Genomic DNA, 15,497 nt, shown 5'->3' on the forward strand with positions numbered 1-15,497 from the left:
CGGGGTCCAGCCAGGGGTGGCGTGGCCTCCTGAGAGCTGGCTGAGGAGTGCTGGGTGGGCCGAACCAGCAGGACAGGCCATGAGACCAGGAAAGCCCTGGGCCTGAGGACCCTGTGGGTTCCAGCGGCCACCTGGCCAGAGGCAGCAGAGTGCAGGATGCAGAGGTGGTGGGACTGCACTCCGCGAGGCTGGACCTCTGGGCGCACACAGCCCTGCAGTGGCCTGCTCCCCCGCCCCTGGACCCCTTCCTGGGATGCCCCGGGAGGACACGGCGTCTTCCTCTTCCGCAGGACCTAGCGTTGTCCCCAGGGTGGGTGGGGAGCTCAGAACTTATTTGCCTGTAGGACACGGGGACCTTGGGACCTGGTAGGTGATACAAGTCCCACTTGCAGCCTCCCGGAGTCAGCTTAGCAGGACCCCTAGAGGGTAGTGAGCAGGGACCAATGGCCCCCATCTGCAGTGGACATGGGCCTCTTGCTTGCAGACCCAGCGGATGGGCCCTGGGCAGCCATGGCGTCTCCTGCTCCTGTGGAGACAGGCCTCAGAGCTCAGGGGACACATGGCCCAGCTGCGGGTGGCCACGGAGAGGTGAGTGCATCTGTGCCCAGGCCACTCCTGAGCAGGGGACAGGGGCACCCTGTCGGGGCCCTGGCTGGACAGGTGGAAGGGGAAGTGGGGGAGGGTGAATAAGGGGGAGGGGAGCAGGTGGCCTGGCTGCAGGAGGACTCCCACTGCAGAGCTTCTGGCTCTGGCCAGTTCCCAGGCCACCCTGATGGCCCTCGAGGTACTTCTCATGGCCTCAGCCCTGCTGGCCCTGCCCTGGCTATGAGCTTGCTGTCCTGCTGTTGTGGGCCCCCCCAGGACGGCCAGCGGCCATGTGACCCGGCTGCACACCTCCTGGCCCAGAGCCTGCCCAGGTCCTGAGGACGACGGCATGGCCTTTTCTCCAGGGCTCTCGCGGACATGCAGGCCCAGGCTGCCTGGACAGCCCGGCGTCTGCACGCTGCCTGCCGCAGCCTCGACTCCAACCTGCGACCGGCTGCCAGCAGCCCCACCAGCGCCCTGGAGCAGCGGCTGCGAGACCAGGTCAGGGAGACGCTGCAGCTGCAGGGCCGCTGGGATGCAGAGAAGGCGGAGCTGCAGGCCAGGTGAGCCAGGAAGGACACCCACATCTCCTCCGCTTGCCAGGGTGTGGCCTTGAAGGCTGGCTCAGGGTCTGTGCTTCACTCCTGAGACCATGGGAGCCATTGAAGGTTCTAGAGCAGGAGAGGCATGAGATCAGCAGAGGCGTGGCCCTGGCACCACAGGGAGGCCCCACTGCAGCAGGAATCTGGACAAAACCAGGCCGTCCCCAGGCCCCTCACTTACCCCCAGCTCCTCCCCAGACTCTCGGAGCAGACACTGCTGGTGGACAAGCTCACACAGCAGAATGGGTCACGGGAAAGGACCGTGGACTCCCGCAGGACCGACGGCCAGAGACCGGTTCGTGGGCTGGAAATGGGAGCTGGGCTGGAGGCCAGCTGTCTGCCTGGCTAAGGGTCTCTCCCTGCAGGAGTCCCCTCGCGACAGGGACGGGGGCCAGCTGGCCCTGGACACCCTGAGGGACGAGGTGGGATCCCTGCAGCGGGTACTGGCCAGCATCACAGAGGTGCGCCCATCCTGAGCCCTGGTGGTACAGCCGGACGACCCGCAGGGCCCCTGCTCCCAGGGCCTGCGGGAGGCCCACTTCCTCACAGCCTGCGTCTCCCGCCCCTTCCCCTCTGCACCCTAAGGCGGCTCTGGGGGACTCCTGGAGCCTGGAGCTGGCAGGGGGCAGCAGCACTGATGGCCAGGAGGCGCGGAGCCAGCTGAGCAGCCCCCCACGGGCCACGTCCCCCCGTCAGGCTGCGTCCTCCCCACGGGCCCACTCCCCAGCCCACCTGGACCCAGCACTGCGGGCCGTGCAGACAGCCCTTGAGAGGAGGAGACATCGGGAGCAGGTGGGCGGCTGTGGTCCCCGGGGCAGCGGAGGCAGAGCTGCGCGTGTCTCCCTCAGCTTGGGGAGGTCAGCTCAGGCCACCCCTCCACTGCCCTGGTGAGCCCGGGCCCCACGGGGCCAGGGAGGGCTCTGGTTCTAGTTCCTTCTGGGGGAGTCGGAGCCCGGGGCCTCTCGGCTCACAGGGTGCCTGTCCGGCAGGAGCTGCGTCTGCAGCTACAGTCCTCCCAGGAGGCCACGGCCGGACTCCAGGAGCAGCTGTCCACGTGCCAGCAGGAGCTTCGGGCCTCGCGGAGGCTCCTGCAGAGCAGGACTCAGGAACACGAGGCCCTCCTGGGCAAGCTGGAGGCCCAGAGGCGTGAGGCCAGGCACGGCCAGAGGACGGCAGAGCTCTTGGGAAGGTGGCAGGAAGCGGGCATGGCGGGGGCAGCAGGGCTGGCTCTGAGAGCCCACACTGCATGCAGGAGGCCGAGCCTCCCGACTGAACCTCCAGGTCACCCCTGCCCTGTGTCCCGTCCTACTGTACACAGGGGATCCCGGTGCAGACTGCCCTCTGTCCACAGGCTGAGCCTCCATGCACCACAGCCCCAGCCCAGCAGGCCCAGCGCGGCTCTGTCTCCCGCCTGCCTGCCGCAGGTCCCCTCTGGGAGGCCCTTCCCTTGCCCCCAGGACCTGAGGCCCTGGGTGGCCATCCACACGCCTCCGCCTGGGCTGTGGCGGTGAGGGCCTGGGTAAGCCGGCTGAGGCCAGGAAGGCTTCCTGCAGGAGGTGCCACCCCAGGAGCAGAAAGATGCAGCCCATGCCCTCTCGTCCCTGCACCCTTCACAGCAGCTCCGCTGGGTGGCCTGAGGGAGGGCTGGACACGGCAGCAGTCCCAGTGCCACCTTGCAAGGCACAGGGGGAGGTGACAGAGGGCAGGCAGAGGCACAGCCCCACCAGGGTGTGGGGATCCAGGTGAAGCAGGGGCATGAGGCCGGGGCAGAGGTCCTTCCCAGCAGGGAGCTGGGCTGGGTGCAGGGTGAGAGAGCTGTGGCTCAGGAGAGCGAGCCGGGCAGCGAGCCTGGCCCAGAGGAAGGGTCGCCACAGTGCTCAGGGACAGAGGGAGGGACATCTGCTGGGGTCAGGTGGACAGGCCTGACTGCCCCTTGGCAGGGAGGAGGGCTCGGTTCAAGGGTCATTTGAGGATGCTGAGGGCCAGAGTGGAGGAGGAGCAGCTGACGGGGGGGACAGGGCAGACGGACTGGAGCTGGGTGCAGCAGGGCACAGGGGTGAGACCTGGGTCCTGGGGAAGAGCCGCGGTCGGGGTGTGCCAGCCAGGGAGGTGTCCTGCCAGCAGGGGTCTCAGCATGTGCACCACTCAGGCCCCTCGTGCCTGGGGCTCCTTCCTGCCCACAGGCTGACCCTGACCCTGACCCTAGCCCTGACCCTGACCCTGACCCTAGCCCTGACCCTGACCCTGACCCTAGCCCTGACCCTGACCCTAGCCCTGACCCTGCCTGTGCCTCCTGGAGCCCTTTCCACCTGCTGCGACCTCCAGGGACCCGTGTCCACCATGTCCCGCTGACCACCCTCCTGGGCACACACTGAATGTGTCCAGTGAGGTCCTGGGGCCACCCTGACCTCCTCCTGTGCACCCAGGGAAAAGGTGGCCTTGGAGGCCGTGGTGGAGGAGCTGAGGGCCAGGGCGGATCTGGGAGAGGCAGAGCTGCAGAGGAGCCTACAGAGGGCGGAGCAGGACAGGCAGAGCCATCGCGAGCTGGAGGCCAGGTGGGCAGAGAGAACCGGCTCTGTGCCCAGCTGTGTGGCCTGGGGCCATCTCGTCCCTCTCTGGCCTCAGAGTCCGTCCACTGGGGGCCTGTGGCCTTACCTGTTGCACCGCAGGGAAGTGAGGGGCAGAGGGCTCTTCCCCGCCCAGCCCAGCCCAGACCGCTGCCTCAGCCCAGAGTCGGCCCCTGGGGCATCCCCCTGTGGGCCAGCAGACGTGGGTGTCCTCCCCGTGAGTGCCCACCCCCCAGGCGTGTGCCTGAGGCCACCTGGGGAGACCCCGAAACCCCACGCTCCTCACAGGGCTCTGTGCTTGGAGGGGCTGCTGGCGGTAGCCCTGCTGTGGTCTCCTGGGCGTCCCCACTCACCTGGGGCCACCTCACGCCTGGCCCGTTGCCCCCGACCGCAGACAGAGGCGCCTGCAGCAGCTGGAGGAGAAGGTCTCTGGGCTCAGGAAGGAGCTGGCCGTGGCCCGGGAGGCTCTGAGTGCCGCGCAGCTGCAGCGGGACCTCGTGGAGAGCGAACGGGAGGGCCTGCGCGGCACCCTGGCCCGGGTACGGGCCATGCCCCTCAGTGCCAGGTTCTCCCAGGCCTCACCCCACCCTCTGCGTGCCCACCTGGGTCCCCGGCCGCCCCCCACCAGGGACGCCTGCTTCCCAGGCTTCTCCCTGAGCCAGGTCACCCCTCCGGCTGGAGCCTGGGTCGGGGCCACTCTCTGCCTCCTCCACGCCCCGCCCAGGCCCAGCCCCCACAGCTGCGCAGGTGGGGCTCCTTCTCTCCCAGCACCGGGGCTCTGCCGGGGATCTTCCAGTTCCTCCCTGAAATCCCTCTGGATGGCCACTGCCCCCAGGCTGAGTCCAGCCACGCTGACCTGGAACGGCTCGTGACGCGGCTGAAGTCGGAGGGGGTGGAGCAGCGGGAGTCCCTGGCCGCCATGGCGGCCCTGATGGAGGGGCTGGCCCGGGACAAGGGCTCCCTGAGCCACGTGGTGCTCCAGGTGAGCGGCCCGGCTCCAGGGCCTCGGCTCATTCACCCCCAGGTCCTCTTCCTTCCCGACCGAGGCCCCGCCCTGAGAGCAGATGACGGGATGGACAGGGGCCTGAGCGAGGAAGGGCAGTGCCCGGGGCAGGCCTGGGCAGAGCCCCTGCCTCGTGGGGCCAGGGTGAGAGGTGTGGGGCTGGTGCAGACGCCTCCTTCTTCCCTCAGCTGGAGCAGGAGCGGGACCAGCTGCGGGAGCAGCACAAGGCCCTGGAGCAGCGGCAGGGGGCTGCCCAGGAGCAGCTGGCCTGCGCACGGGCAGAGCGGAGGGGCCTGCAGGAGGCCTGCGGGCGCCTGGAGGAGCGGCAGGAACAGCTGGAGGGGCAGGTGACCCAGCTCAGGTGTGAGAAGGCCCAGCTCCAGGAGCAGGTGGACCAGGTGAGGCCGGGCTGTGGACAGGTGGCAGGGCCTGGTGGACCCCGTGGCGCCAGGGAGTCAGCACTGGACTTTCCTCTTTCCTTTTATTCTTTATTTTAGAACAAGTCTCACTGATCTGCTGAGGCTGACTTTGAACCAGGAGCCCCTGCCTGGGCCTCAGGTGTCACAGGTGTGCCTAGTGTGCCTGGTCCCTGACATTTTGGTGTCTTTCCCCCAGCCCCAGGTCCACTGTGACAGAGACCTGTGACACTTGTCTTTCTGGGTCTGGCTTCTTTCATTCAAACTGTCTCTTCAAGCCCCGGTGTTCCTTCTGCTGGATCTGGTCTGTGGTGGGGCATTTAACTGAATTCTCATTTGACTTACTGAGCTTCTCATTCCCGATATTTCTGTTTTGTTCTTTTTCAGAATCTCTACTCTTTATTAAGTCGGTTTTCATGTCCTGAATCGCCTTCCTGAATTCATTCAGTTGTTCATTTGCGTTCTCTTTAAACTCATCAGTCGTTTTTTAAATTAGTCCTTTGAACCCTTTACCGTCTATCTTTGGAGTCAGCCGTGGATCTTCTAGAGCCGTTAGCTTTTCAAGAAGCCGTGTTGCCTGGTTTTTTCAGAGTCTTTGTGTCTCCGTGTTGAGATTCGTGCATCTGCTTGGGTGGAACCTCGTTCCGTTTCTGTGTGAGGGCTTCCTAATGACACGCGTCCAGGAGAGCCAGGCTGGGCACAGTGCTGAGCTCAATTCCAAATGGAGACCAGTGTTTCCCCGTGGTTTGGGGGATGTCACCAGTGAGTTTTGACACAGCACATGCTCTGTTGGAACCTAAGTGACCCTGTGTGTCTCACGAGGCGGGAACCCTGTGGAAGTTGAGGCAGGTGAAGGCAGACAGTGGTGTGTATCAGGTCACTCTCTGGTCACTCCTCCAGACTCGTGCAGCCGGAAAGGGTGTGGGAGCCACTGCTGCTCCGGTCCCTCACGGTGTGGTGCCTCTTTGCTGTAGCTCCGGGGTGAATGGCCAAGATGAGGACTTGGGGCGTCCCCAGCCCTGCTTACCTGGGGCAGAGACTTATCTCGCCTTCTGTTTAAGACAAATCATTCGCTCAGGTTTGAGCGGGGCTGAGTCATGGCTGGACTGAGACAGTTTCTCTCAACTGGGCTGGGGGTGGAGGTCAGCACCAAATGCCTGCCGCATGCTGGAGGCACTGGGCTCAATCTGCTGAGAAAGAAGAACATGAGTGAGAGGAACGACTGCTGGATCCAAACAAGCCAGGTATGGAAATGTCGTCGTAACAAAAACAGCCACCACGGCAGCGTCAGTGACAACAGAAAAGGACAAAATAATGCAGAATGAGCTGAAAAGTCGCTGATTAATAAAGAAAAAAATTTTAAGTAGCCTGGGCACAGGGGTGGCACACACCTGTGACCACAGTGACTTGGGAGGCTGAGGCAGGAGGATCACAAGTTCAAGGCCAGCCTGGACAACATGGTGAGACCCTGCCTCAAAATATAAGTAAAATGAGTTGGAAAAGTAACTCAGTAGAATACTTGCCCAGCATCCACGAAGCCTTGATTCAATCCCCAGTAACACAGATCACACACACACACACACACACACACACACACACACACACACACACACAATTTTTTTAAAAAGAAGAAAATAATACAAAAAAAAAGGAAAAATTAAAAAGTGGGAAACAAGAAAGTGGAAGAAAAAAGAGAAAGAAAAGATGAACTTAAAGATTTTTTAATTGGGCTGGGGCTGTGGCTCCGTGGTAGAGCGCTTGCCTAGCACATGTGAGGCCCTGGGTTCGATTCTCAGCACCACATGAAAATAGAGATATTGGGTCCACTTACACCTAAAAAAATAAATATCAAAAAAAAGATTTTTTAATTGTAGAGGAAAGAAAGAGATGGAAGAAGAAAATGAAATTAAATGTTCAATGTTACAAGGAGAAGAAAATAAATAAAGGAGAAGGGCAGAAGAAGAGAGAGGAGGTGCACTGGAGCCCACTCGGCCCTCGAGCGGGGCGGGGCGGTGGCCGACCCACGACACACCACCCCTCGCCCCGAATGTGGCCCCACCCATCCCCTGGCTGAGTTCCGGGTGGACAGTCCTGATTTGTCATGGTGTCCCCCAAAGCTCGTGTGGGAGACCGGCAGGGAGGTTCCGAGGAGAAGTGCTGGGCTGTGAGAGCCTTGACCCAGTCAGTGAATCAGCCACCTGAGGGTCACCTGCGTGGTGACTGGGGCAGCTGGGCTGTGGCTGGAGGAGGTGGGCATGGGGCGTGGCTGTGGGGTGTAGACTTGTCTCTGGCCAGTGGAGTCTCTCTCTGCTTTTTGATCACCATGATGTGAGCCGCCTCCTTCTGCCACACATTCACCATGAGGTTCAGCCCCGTCTCAAGCCCTGAGGAATGGAGCCGGCCTCTGAAACCGTGAGCCCTCCATAACTTTCTTCTCTACAGTGGTCCTGGCCCGTCCGTCCGTCACAGCAGTGAAAAAGCTGACTCGACATATTGCAAAGCAACTTTTGTTCGTAGCTTGGCTTCCCCTGCCCGGAGCTCTGAGCAGCTATCTCAGATTTCTCCCCTAGCCAGGCGGTCCTCAAGGCCAGTACCTGCTGGGTCAGGGTCGGACTTTTGCTGCTGGTTCCCAGACACAGGAAAGTGTAGGCTCCTGTTCTGAGTTAGATAAGGGGTGTCCCCAAAGCTCATGTGTGAGGTGATACAAGGACACTTGGAAGTGACTCCAGAAGGAGAGTGGTGACCTAATCAGGGGATTGGTCCACTCGTGGGACTGACTGGGTGGTGGCCAGAAGCAGGTGGGGTGTGGCTGGACGAGGTGGGTCCCAGGACTGTGGCTTTGGGTCTGTGTGTTGTTCCTGGTGAGTGCAGTGCTCTCCCTGCTTCCTGCCAGCCAGCCAGTCCCCAGCTGCCTTCCCCCTCCACTCCCTTCCGCCATGACGCGCTGCGTCTTCCTGGGCACAGAGCCAACAAGTTGCCATCTACGGACAGAGACCTCTGAAAGCAGGCTCCAAAATCAACTCCTCCCCTTCTAGAATTGTTCTTGTTGGGTCTCTGGTCACAGCAGCCAACAGCTGACTAAACCACTCCCGCGGCAGCTTCGGGGACCGCAGAGGCACGGACGCACTCAGGCATGCTGCTGAGGCCTTTCCTGGCTGGGTTTGGGGTGTCTTCACCTTATCCTGGTCCTCTGAGTGCCACCAGAGTGCCACCACGGTGCTCAGCATTGAGGCCTCCCTTCCCATTCCAAGTCCCTGTTCACAACTGAAATCCAGCACCTGCCACAGTCCCTCGTGGAAGAGGGGCCGCTCTCCAGCCTTGAGTCCCGTCCCCCGCGACTCTGCTGCAACTGGAGTTTCCAAATCTGCTTCTTAGAATCTGTCAAAGATCTTTCACCTTCTTGGTCTGTCAGCACCTGATGTTGTGCTCTTTAGCTCTTCTGTTGTGAAGTCACACGTGACCGAGCTTTTGATTCACACTGGCCCGTGAGCTACTGGCGTTTCACGTGCTCACTGAGTATCCATGTCTGCTCAGGTCCTCCGCCCATTTTAAGATTGTGTTCTCATATTTTGGTTGTGGATGTATCTAGAAATTCTTCTTATCTCGCAGACACGAGTACTTCATCAGAGAGATAGATGCACTGCCAACTCTTGCCCAAGTTGGTGTCTTACTTTTATGTCTTCTTTTTTTTTTCTAATTTTTTTGTAGTTGTGGATAGACAGAATGCCTTTATTTTATTTGTTAATTTTTATGTGGTGCTGAGGATCGAACCCAGTGCTTCACACATGCCACTGAGCCCTAGCCCCAGCCCCACTGAGCCCCAGCCCCAGCCCATGTTTTCTTAATAATAGTTTTGATGGATATAAAATTTTAATTTTGGCAAATTTTTAATTCTAAGTTTTTTGTTTTTTGTTTTTTGGGTTTTTTTTTGCTGTGCGGGGAATTGAACTCAGGGCCCCAGGCACACTAGGCAAGCACTCAACCACTGAACAGATCCCCAGTTCACAAGTCAGTATTTTCTGAAGAGGTTTTTGCCTAAGGACAAGAAGATAGCCTCCTAGGCTTATCTGACTTCAGTTGAGGTCTTTGCTTCATTTCCAGTTATTTGTGTGGTTTCCCAAGTGAATTGAAGCAGTATAAGCACCTTCTGGGGACTTTTAAAATGCAAATTCTCATGCCCCACCCAAGACCCACTGACTCAGAAGCTCCATGAAGAGGATCCAGAAATCTGAAATTTGATTAGCCCCCCTCCCGGGTGATTCTGTTGCACACCAAGTTCAAGAACCACTGCACGAAGGCCCCTTATTTTTCATACTAATATCCAGCTGTTCCACCACCATTTTTTAAAGAAACTCTCCTTCATCCTTGAATCATCTTGGCAACTTGCTGAAAATAAATTGTACACGTGGGACTTGGCACATAAATCTACCTCCTCATTCTTTCACCAAAACTCCTGTCTGGTCATAGAAACTCTTAACATCATGTAGTATGTGTATTCCTGACTTGCTTTCCTTTTTCAATCTGTTTCTGAATTCTTTGCAGTCATCTGTATTTTAGAATCCTCTTGGCAATTCATACCCCCCCTATAAAAAAGCCTGTTAGGACTTTGAATAGGATTTGGTTGAGTTTGTAGGTCAATTTGAGGAGATGACAAATCTTGACTACACTGAGTCTTTTATCCGTGAATATAGTATACCCATGATCAAGGAGAATCATGTCTACATTTTATTTATTGCAGCCATGTTTTATAGTTTTAAGCATAGAGGCCTTTTTATTAGATTAACTTCAAAATTTGACATTGTAAATTGCATTGCTGGTCAATTGCATTTTCCTATTGTTCACTATTAATATATAGGGATAGAATGTCACGTATTGACTTTAAACATGTGACCGTGACAAATTCATTTATCTACTATCATTTTATAAGTACAGATTTTTGCATTTATGCTCATGAGTACTTTATTTTCTTGTCATTGCTTTGCCAGAATTGGAATCTGACAAATTACTCATTGGTGCACCTTTGAGGAACAACTGTACTTCCTTCTTCAATATCTTTTCTTTTTCTTCTCTTATCAATATGACCTGCGGAACAAAGTTGAATGGAAGTGGTGAGTGATCATCCTTCCACTAAACTCAGTCATGAAGGAATGATACGATATTCTAATATCAGCTATGATACTATTTATATGCCTTTTATAGATGCCTTTTATCAGATTGGGAATAGCCTCTCATTCCTGTAGGCTGAGGTTTTTAAAAATCAATAGGAGCTCTAAATTCTGCTCAGTGCTTTCTTTGAGTCTGTGGAGATGACGTGAGGCTAGTCCCCTGGCAAGTCAGTTTCTCAGCTGGACTTTAAATCAGCAAATGGTTTGAACAGAGAAGAGACGGCACATGGTGGGCCCATTCCTGCTTCCCTTCTCTTCAGGATCTTGGCTCCTTGGCACCTGCTCTCTCCTGGGACACACTCTGTCTTAACCTCTTGATTCCCTTGTGGAACCGCTGGCCGGCACCACTCTTCCTCTGTTACTGCTCCTGACCCGTCCAGACCACGTGTCCTGCCCCCTAGAAACTCGTGGCCCAATGGAGTGTGGCGGCTGGTCCTCACTGGAAGAGCCCAGCTTAACAGCATCTCTGTTGTGGTTCGGGGAGTCGAGCTCCCCTCTGTTCTGAAAGGTGCGTGTGCATCCTGAGGTTCGACACGTCCACGTCTACCCACGACCTCCACGTTCGCCTCTGGGCCAGTCTGAGAACGTCTCCTTTCCCTCAGCAGCCCCCCACCCACCCACCTACTCTCTTTCTCTGCCACACTGTCCCCCTCCCCCAGGTCACATGCAGAAAACAGGCCTTGGAGAAGCAGCTGGCACAGTGCCTGCAGGACCGGGACACCCAGACGGACACTCTGCAGCAAGCCCTGAAGGCCAAGGCTGCTCTGACTGAGGAGCGAGTCCGGCTGCTGGCCCAGCAGGAGGCCCTGGAGAGGCAGGGGCAGCTCTCAGCTGAGGAAGCATCTGACCTCAGGTGCCCGTGAGCCGCCGGTCAGAGCGTGTCCCATGGCCCTGACCTTGGAGACCTGCAGGGTGGTGGGCAGTGGTGGGAGGCACAGGGAGGTCTGCTGTGTGTGTGGAGGGTGGGCTTTGAGGGAGGGAAAGATGCCTTGGGGTGACACACAGCGTCTCTGTACAAGGCACACCCAGGGATAGTCCTGGGGTCACCTTTCCGAAGACAGGTGGCAAGTAGCAGAGAGCTGGCTCAGGCCAGTGGCAGGAAGACGTGGAATGTCTTGCTTCAGACAAGGCTGCTCAGGCAAGCCCACAGTCCCCAGGACCTGCTCCTTCCTCCCTCAGTGCTAGGTGGGCTCAGCTGGAGAGGGCAAAAGAAGGTCAGCCATCACCAGGGCCTTCCTCCCCACAGTCCCTGAGGAGCTGCCGCCAGCCGTCTTGAACCTCTGGGCAGCCCTGCAGCGGCCTGGGAGCTGGAGCCACAGGGCTCAGAGTGCAGGGTGGGGTCTAAAGCCCATCCTGCACCCCAGGAGGCACAAGGCTAAGAGTCAAGGGGAGCCCCAAAGACCAAAGTCAAGAGAAATGTCCAGAAGTTGAAAAGGGCACTTGTGGGCAGGGTCGGTGGTGCCATAGGCTGTGGCCTGAACTGGTTCCAAGGCCTGTGCCTTGTCATGGGTCCTGTCTCCTAGTAAGCCTGGTCATGTTGATTCAATGACCCAGGGCCGGCTGGGCCTTCCCCACCACCGAGCTCTTCTTGGGGACACCTAAGTGTCTAGAAGATTTCCTCCTGGGGTCCAGCATCTGGGAGGTGTGAGAAACCTTAGTCTCAGGTCCTCAAACCTCTTCATGGAAACACCTCTCCTGCAAATGCAGGAGCAGACACCTGGGAAGGCCGCCCAGAGTCGGCGGGAGCACAGGCCCTAGGCCTGCCCTCGCGGGCTCCTTGGCCCTGGGAATGTGTGTTCCCCAAACACCACCCTGGCCAGGACCTTGTCCCACGGCCCCTGCTCTCAGCCCTGACCACTGAACCCAGGGCCACTGCACACAGCAGCCCCTCAGCCCAGAAAGCCACGAGCCCAGTGGGGATTCCACCAGAGCACATCTGCCCCCTCCCTCCGCTTCTCTGCTGGCTCTGGGCTGCCGCGCTGGTGAGCTTCAGATCATCCTGCGGCAGCCCCTGGCTCTGAGGACCCCACAGACGCACAGGTCTGCTGTACCGAGGGGAATGGACAGGTTCCCACCTGCTCCCCAGGCCGCTGGCCCTGGCCACTCCACCCTGTGGCATGTGGGGCCTCTGCTCCTGGGGCAGACTCGCAGGCCACACTCCTGGTAGAAGCCAGGTGCAAGTCACGGAGGAGCAGGTTGAGGCTGACGGGAAGAGCTTTGCCTGTGTGCACCAGCTGTGGGGTCTGGGCACTTTCGGATTGTGTGCTTTGAGCGTTTGTGTGTGTTGTTTGGTTGTGTTTTCACCATAAATGCACACGGCATGTGGAGGGGCGTGTTGGTACTGATGAAATGCCCATAACTCAGGCTTTCTTGTGTTCTGAGCATGTGCATCCATGCAATCTGTGTGCATAGGCCGAGCACACGCCATCACACTGCGTGTGAAGTTCCAGTGTGGCGGGTGGCTGGGGGTGACTCTTTGCCAGGAGAGAATAGAAGCTTGTCTTGTTGCCCTTGTTGACAGCTGCACCGTGGCCAGAGTCAGGACATGTGACTTCTCAGACTCCCATTTCCCCAGTGAGCACGGTCATGTGTGTGGTCAGTACCTCTGTATTTCTGTAAAACAGCCCTGTGAGTGGAACTACAGCCCACGTGACACGCGTTAGAGTCCCCTGGCCTTGCCAACACGCAGTGTTGTCACTGTTAAGCTTTTGCTAATCAGATAAGTGATCAATAACACTGACTGTGGTTTAAATTCCCTGGCATTTGTGAGGTCTAGCAAGTTTCCTATTTTTAGCCATTTGTATTTTCTTTGTGTTTAACAGTCATTTTTTCTCATTTTTTAAATAGGAACGGCAGATTTTCGTTGATTGGTAGGAGTTCTTTGCATGTGATGGATGCTAATCCTTTATACATTTAGTGCAGATTTTCTTCCAATCTGTTCCTCGTCTTTTAAGTTGATTTATGAACTCTTTTCTACAGGAATACTCCCCGTCCCTCTCTTCAGATCTGCTGGACTTTCTTTCCCTTCTGGTTTTCAGGTCTTGCTTAAGAAGAATACAAAGTACCCTTTAGGTTTTTTCCTACCATTTTTTTTTGGTTCTGAGTTGTTTTGCTATGACTTAGTAAATGTTCTTTGTTTCTGCATTTGACTTTTTATTCCACCTGAAACAGTTTTGTTAGGGTCCAATTCATTCTTAGAAATTTGGAACGAAGGAGCCCTGTTCTGCTGATCTGCTGGCCTGGCCTCGGCTCAGAGCCACTCCTCATTGGCAGGAGCTCCTGGGTGATGTGCCCGATGCTTCTCTGCAGGCTGGAGAGGGACTCTCTGGAGAGCAGCCTCTTTGAAGCCCAGCAACGGGCCAAGCAGCTGCATGTCCAGCAGGAACAGCTGGAGGGAGAGGCCCAGAGTGCCCGGCTGGAGCAGCAGGCCTTACAAGGTGCCCCAGGGAGCACACATCCATCCCCAGGTGTACTGCCCACACACCCCGGGCCCAGGGGGCACAAATGGGGCCTGGAGCTCTTGTAACTCAGGGGCCACACGGAGGAGGCCACCAGCCTGTCTGGCCTGCACTGGAGTAGCCTGAGGCTCAGAACTGGGTGTAGCCTCCTGCCCACTCCCTATGACTGAGCCTCTGCTTGGCCACCCGGCCATGTGCTGGCCGCAGGTGGAGCAGGGGCGTCTTCGTGGGCTCTGCACCAGGTGGGCCTGACACACTTGTGGCTTTGCAGTGGAAATGGACAGACTGAACAGGGACTGGACGGTCCAGGAGGCAAAGCTGCAACGGGAGGTAGGGCGGCTGCAGTGGCGGGTGATGCAGCAGGAGCAGGATCTGCAGCTGGCCCTGGAGAGCCAGGCACTGGCCCACCAAGAGGACCTGGCACGGCTCCAGAGGGAGAAGGTCTGCCTCCCAGGGACCTTGGGACTGTCCACATCCTGGGTGTTTGTCACATGCTCCCTGGGGTGGAACCTGGGTGGCTCACCATCACGTTCAAGCAGTGGCACCAGCCCGCCCAGTGAGCTCCTGGGCTGGAGCAGGTGGGTGTGCAGAGCCAGCTCCCTCTGCAGAAGGGGCTGGGCCCACCGGTCAGCCGGGAGCTGGAGGAAACCTTGTTCCACCTGAGCCGTCCGCGGCCCCAGAGGCTGGGTTTGACAGGACTTTATGCCTGTGTCCATCAGTGGCACTGGGTAGGGTTCAGGTGAGGCGCAGGAACTGTTGGAAGAACGTGTGACAGTGGCGTCGAGACCTGAAGAGTCTTCCCTGCTCATTTGGGGTCTTGGAGACAAGGGGAGGGCAGCTGGCCAGGTTGTCCAGCCCTGGTCTGCAGGGCCTTGGGCCTCCCACAGGACCACAGTGCCTGCTGGTCTCCTGGCCTGACCTGGCCACCTGTCCTTTGTCTCCATAGGAGGCCCTCATTCTCTCCCTGGCAGAGGAGAAGAAGTTGGCTGTTCACAGGCTGCAGCAGGAGAGGGAGCTACTGGCTACAAGTGCGGCCACCAGGGAGACCCTGGAGCAGGAAGTGCAGACCCTGGAGCAGGAAGTACAGACTCTGGAGCAGGAGCAGCAGGAGAGCCTCCGCCAGATGCAGAAGGTAATGGGGGCACAGGAGGCAAGGGCCCACCGCCCCATATTCTCCTCTCCAGCCCAGCACAAGGCTGTATTGGGGCCACCGCCACCAGGCATGTGCCGCGTTTCCAGGTTACCCCTGGAGCAGCTTCAGTACTCCACAGCACCCTCCTACCCAGCCATCCATCATCCTCCCATCCCCCCATCCCCCCACCTACCCATCAACACGTCATCCATCCACCTATCCACCCACCCACCTACCCATCAACACATCCATCCACCCATCCACCCACCCACCTACCCATCAACACATCCATCCACCCATCCACCCACCCACCTACCCATCAACACGTCCATCTATCCATCCACCCACCTACCTACCCATCAACACATCCAGCCAGCCATCTACCCACCTACCCATCAACACATCCATCTACACATCCACCCATCCCTCCACCTACCCATCAACACGTCATCCATCCACCTATCCACCCACCCACCTACCCATCAACACATCCATCCACCCATCCACCTACCCATCAACACATCCATCCACCCATCCACCTACCCATCAACACATCCATCCACCCATCC

The 15,497-nt window shown here is 58.0% G+C and overlaps 1 protein-coding gene and 1 long non-coding RNA gene across 17 annotated transcripts in view; one reads left to right on the forward strand and one right to left on the reverse strand.

Annotated features, from left to right (window-relative positions):
- Crocc2 (ciliary rootlet coiled-coil, rootletin family member 2) overlaps positions 1 to 15,497 on the forward strand; it is a 58,341-nt gene that overhangs the window by 16,360 nt on the left and 26,484 nt on the right. For all 4 annotated transcript variants that reach the window (XM_078018415.1, XM_078018416.1, XM_078018417.1 and 1 more), the window contains exons 6-19: positions 485 to 588; positions 951 to 1,148; positions 1,386 to 1,482; positions 1,553 to 1,648; positions 1,773 to 1,979; positions 2,177 to 2,376; positions 3,614 to 3,742; positions 4,149 to 4,293; positions 4,590 to 4,736; positions 4,946 to 5,155; positions 10,998 to 11,191; positions 13,648 to 13,775; positions 14,068 to 14,237; positions 14,743 to 14,928. In XM_078018415.1, coding sequence (XP_077874541.1) covers positions 485 to 588; positions 951 to 1,148; positions 1,386 to 1,482; positions 1,553 to 1,648; positions 1,773 to 1,979; positions 2,177 to 2,376; positions 3,614 to 3,742; positions 4,149 to 4,293; positions 4,590 to 4,736; positions 4,946 to 5,155; positions 10,998 to 11,191; positions 13,648 to 13,775; positions 14,068 to 14,237; positions 14,743 to 14,928 — 2,211 coding nt within the window. The remainder of the gene's footprint in view (positions 1 to 484; positions 589 to 950; positions 1,149 to 1,385; positions 1,483 to 1,552; positions 1,649 to 1,772; positions 1,980 to 2,176; positions 2,377 to 3,613; positions 3,743 to 4,148; positions 4,294 to 4,589; positions 4,737 to 4,945; positions 5,156 to 10,997; positions 11,192 to 13,647; positions 13,776 to 14,067; positions 14,238 to 14,742; positions 14,929 to 15,497) is intronic.
- The window catches only part of LOC144365699 (uncharacterized), a 31,052-nt gene continuing 20,786 nt past the window's right edge, over positions 5,232 to 15,497 (reverse strand). For 12 of the 13 annotated variants that reach the window (XR_013424491.1, XR_013424496.1, XR_013424492.1 and 9 more), the window contains 2 exons: positions 14,320 to 14,760; positions 5,232 to 13,726 (listed from right to left, as the gene is read on the reverse strand). This is a non-coding gene — a long non-coding RNA (uncharacterized LOC144365699). Of the gene's footprint in view, positions 14,761 to 15,497 lie in introns of all 13 variants that reach the window. The other variant, XR_013424487.1, reaches the window with a different exon arrangement.

The sequence above is a fragment of the Ictidomys tridecemlineatus genome, chromosome 7 (assembly GCF_052094955.1).
Source record: "Ictidomys tridecemlineatus isolate mIctTri1 chromosome 7, mIctTri1.hap1, whole genome shotgun sequence".
NCBI classification, from domain to species: Eukaryota; Metazoa; Chordata; class Mammalia; order Rodentia; family Sciuridae; genus Ictidomys; species Ictidomys tridecemlineatus.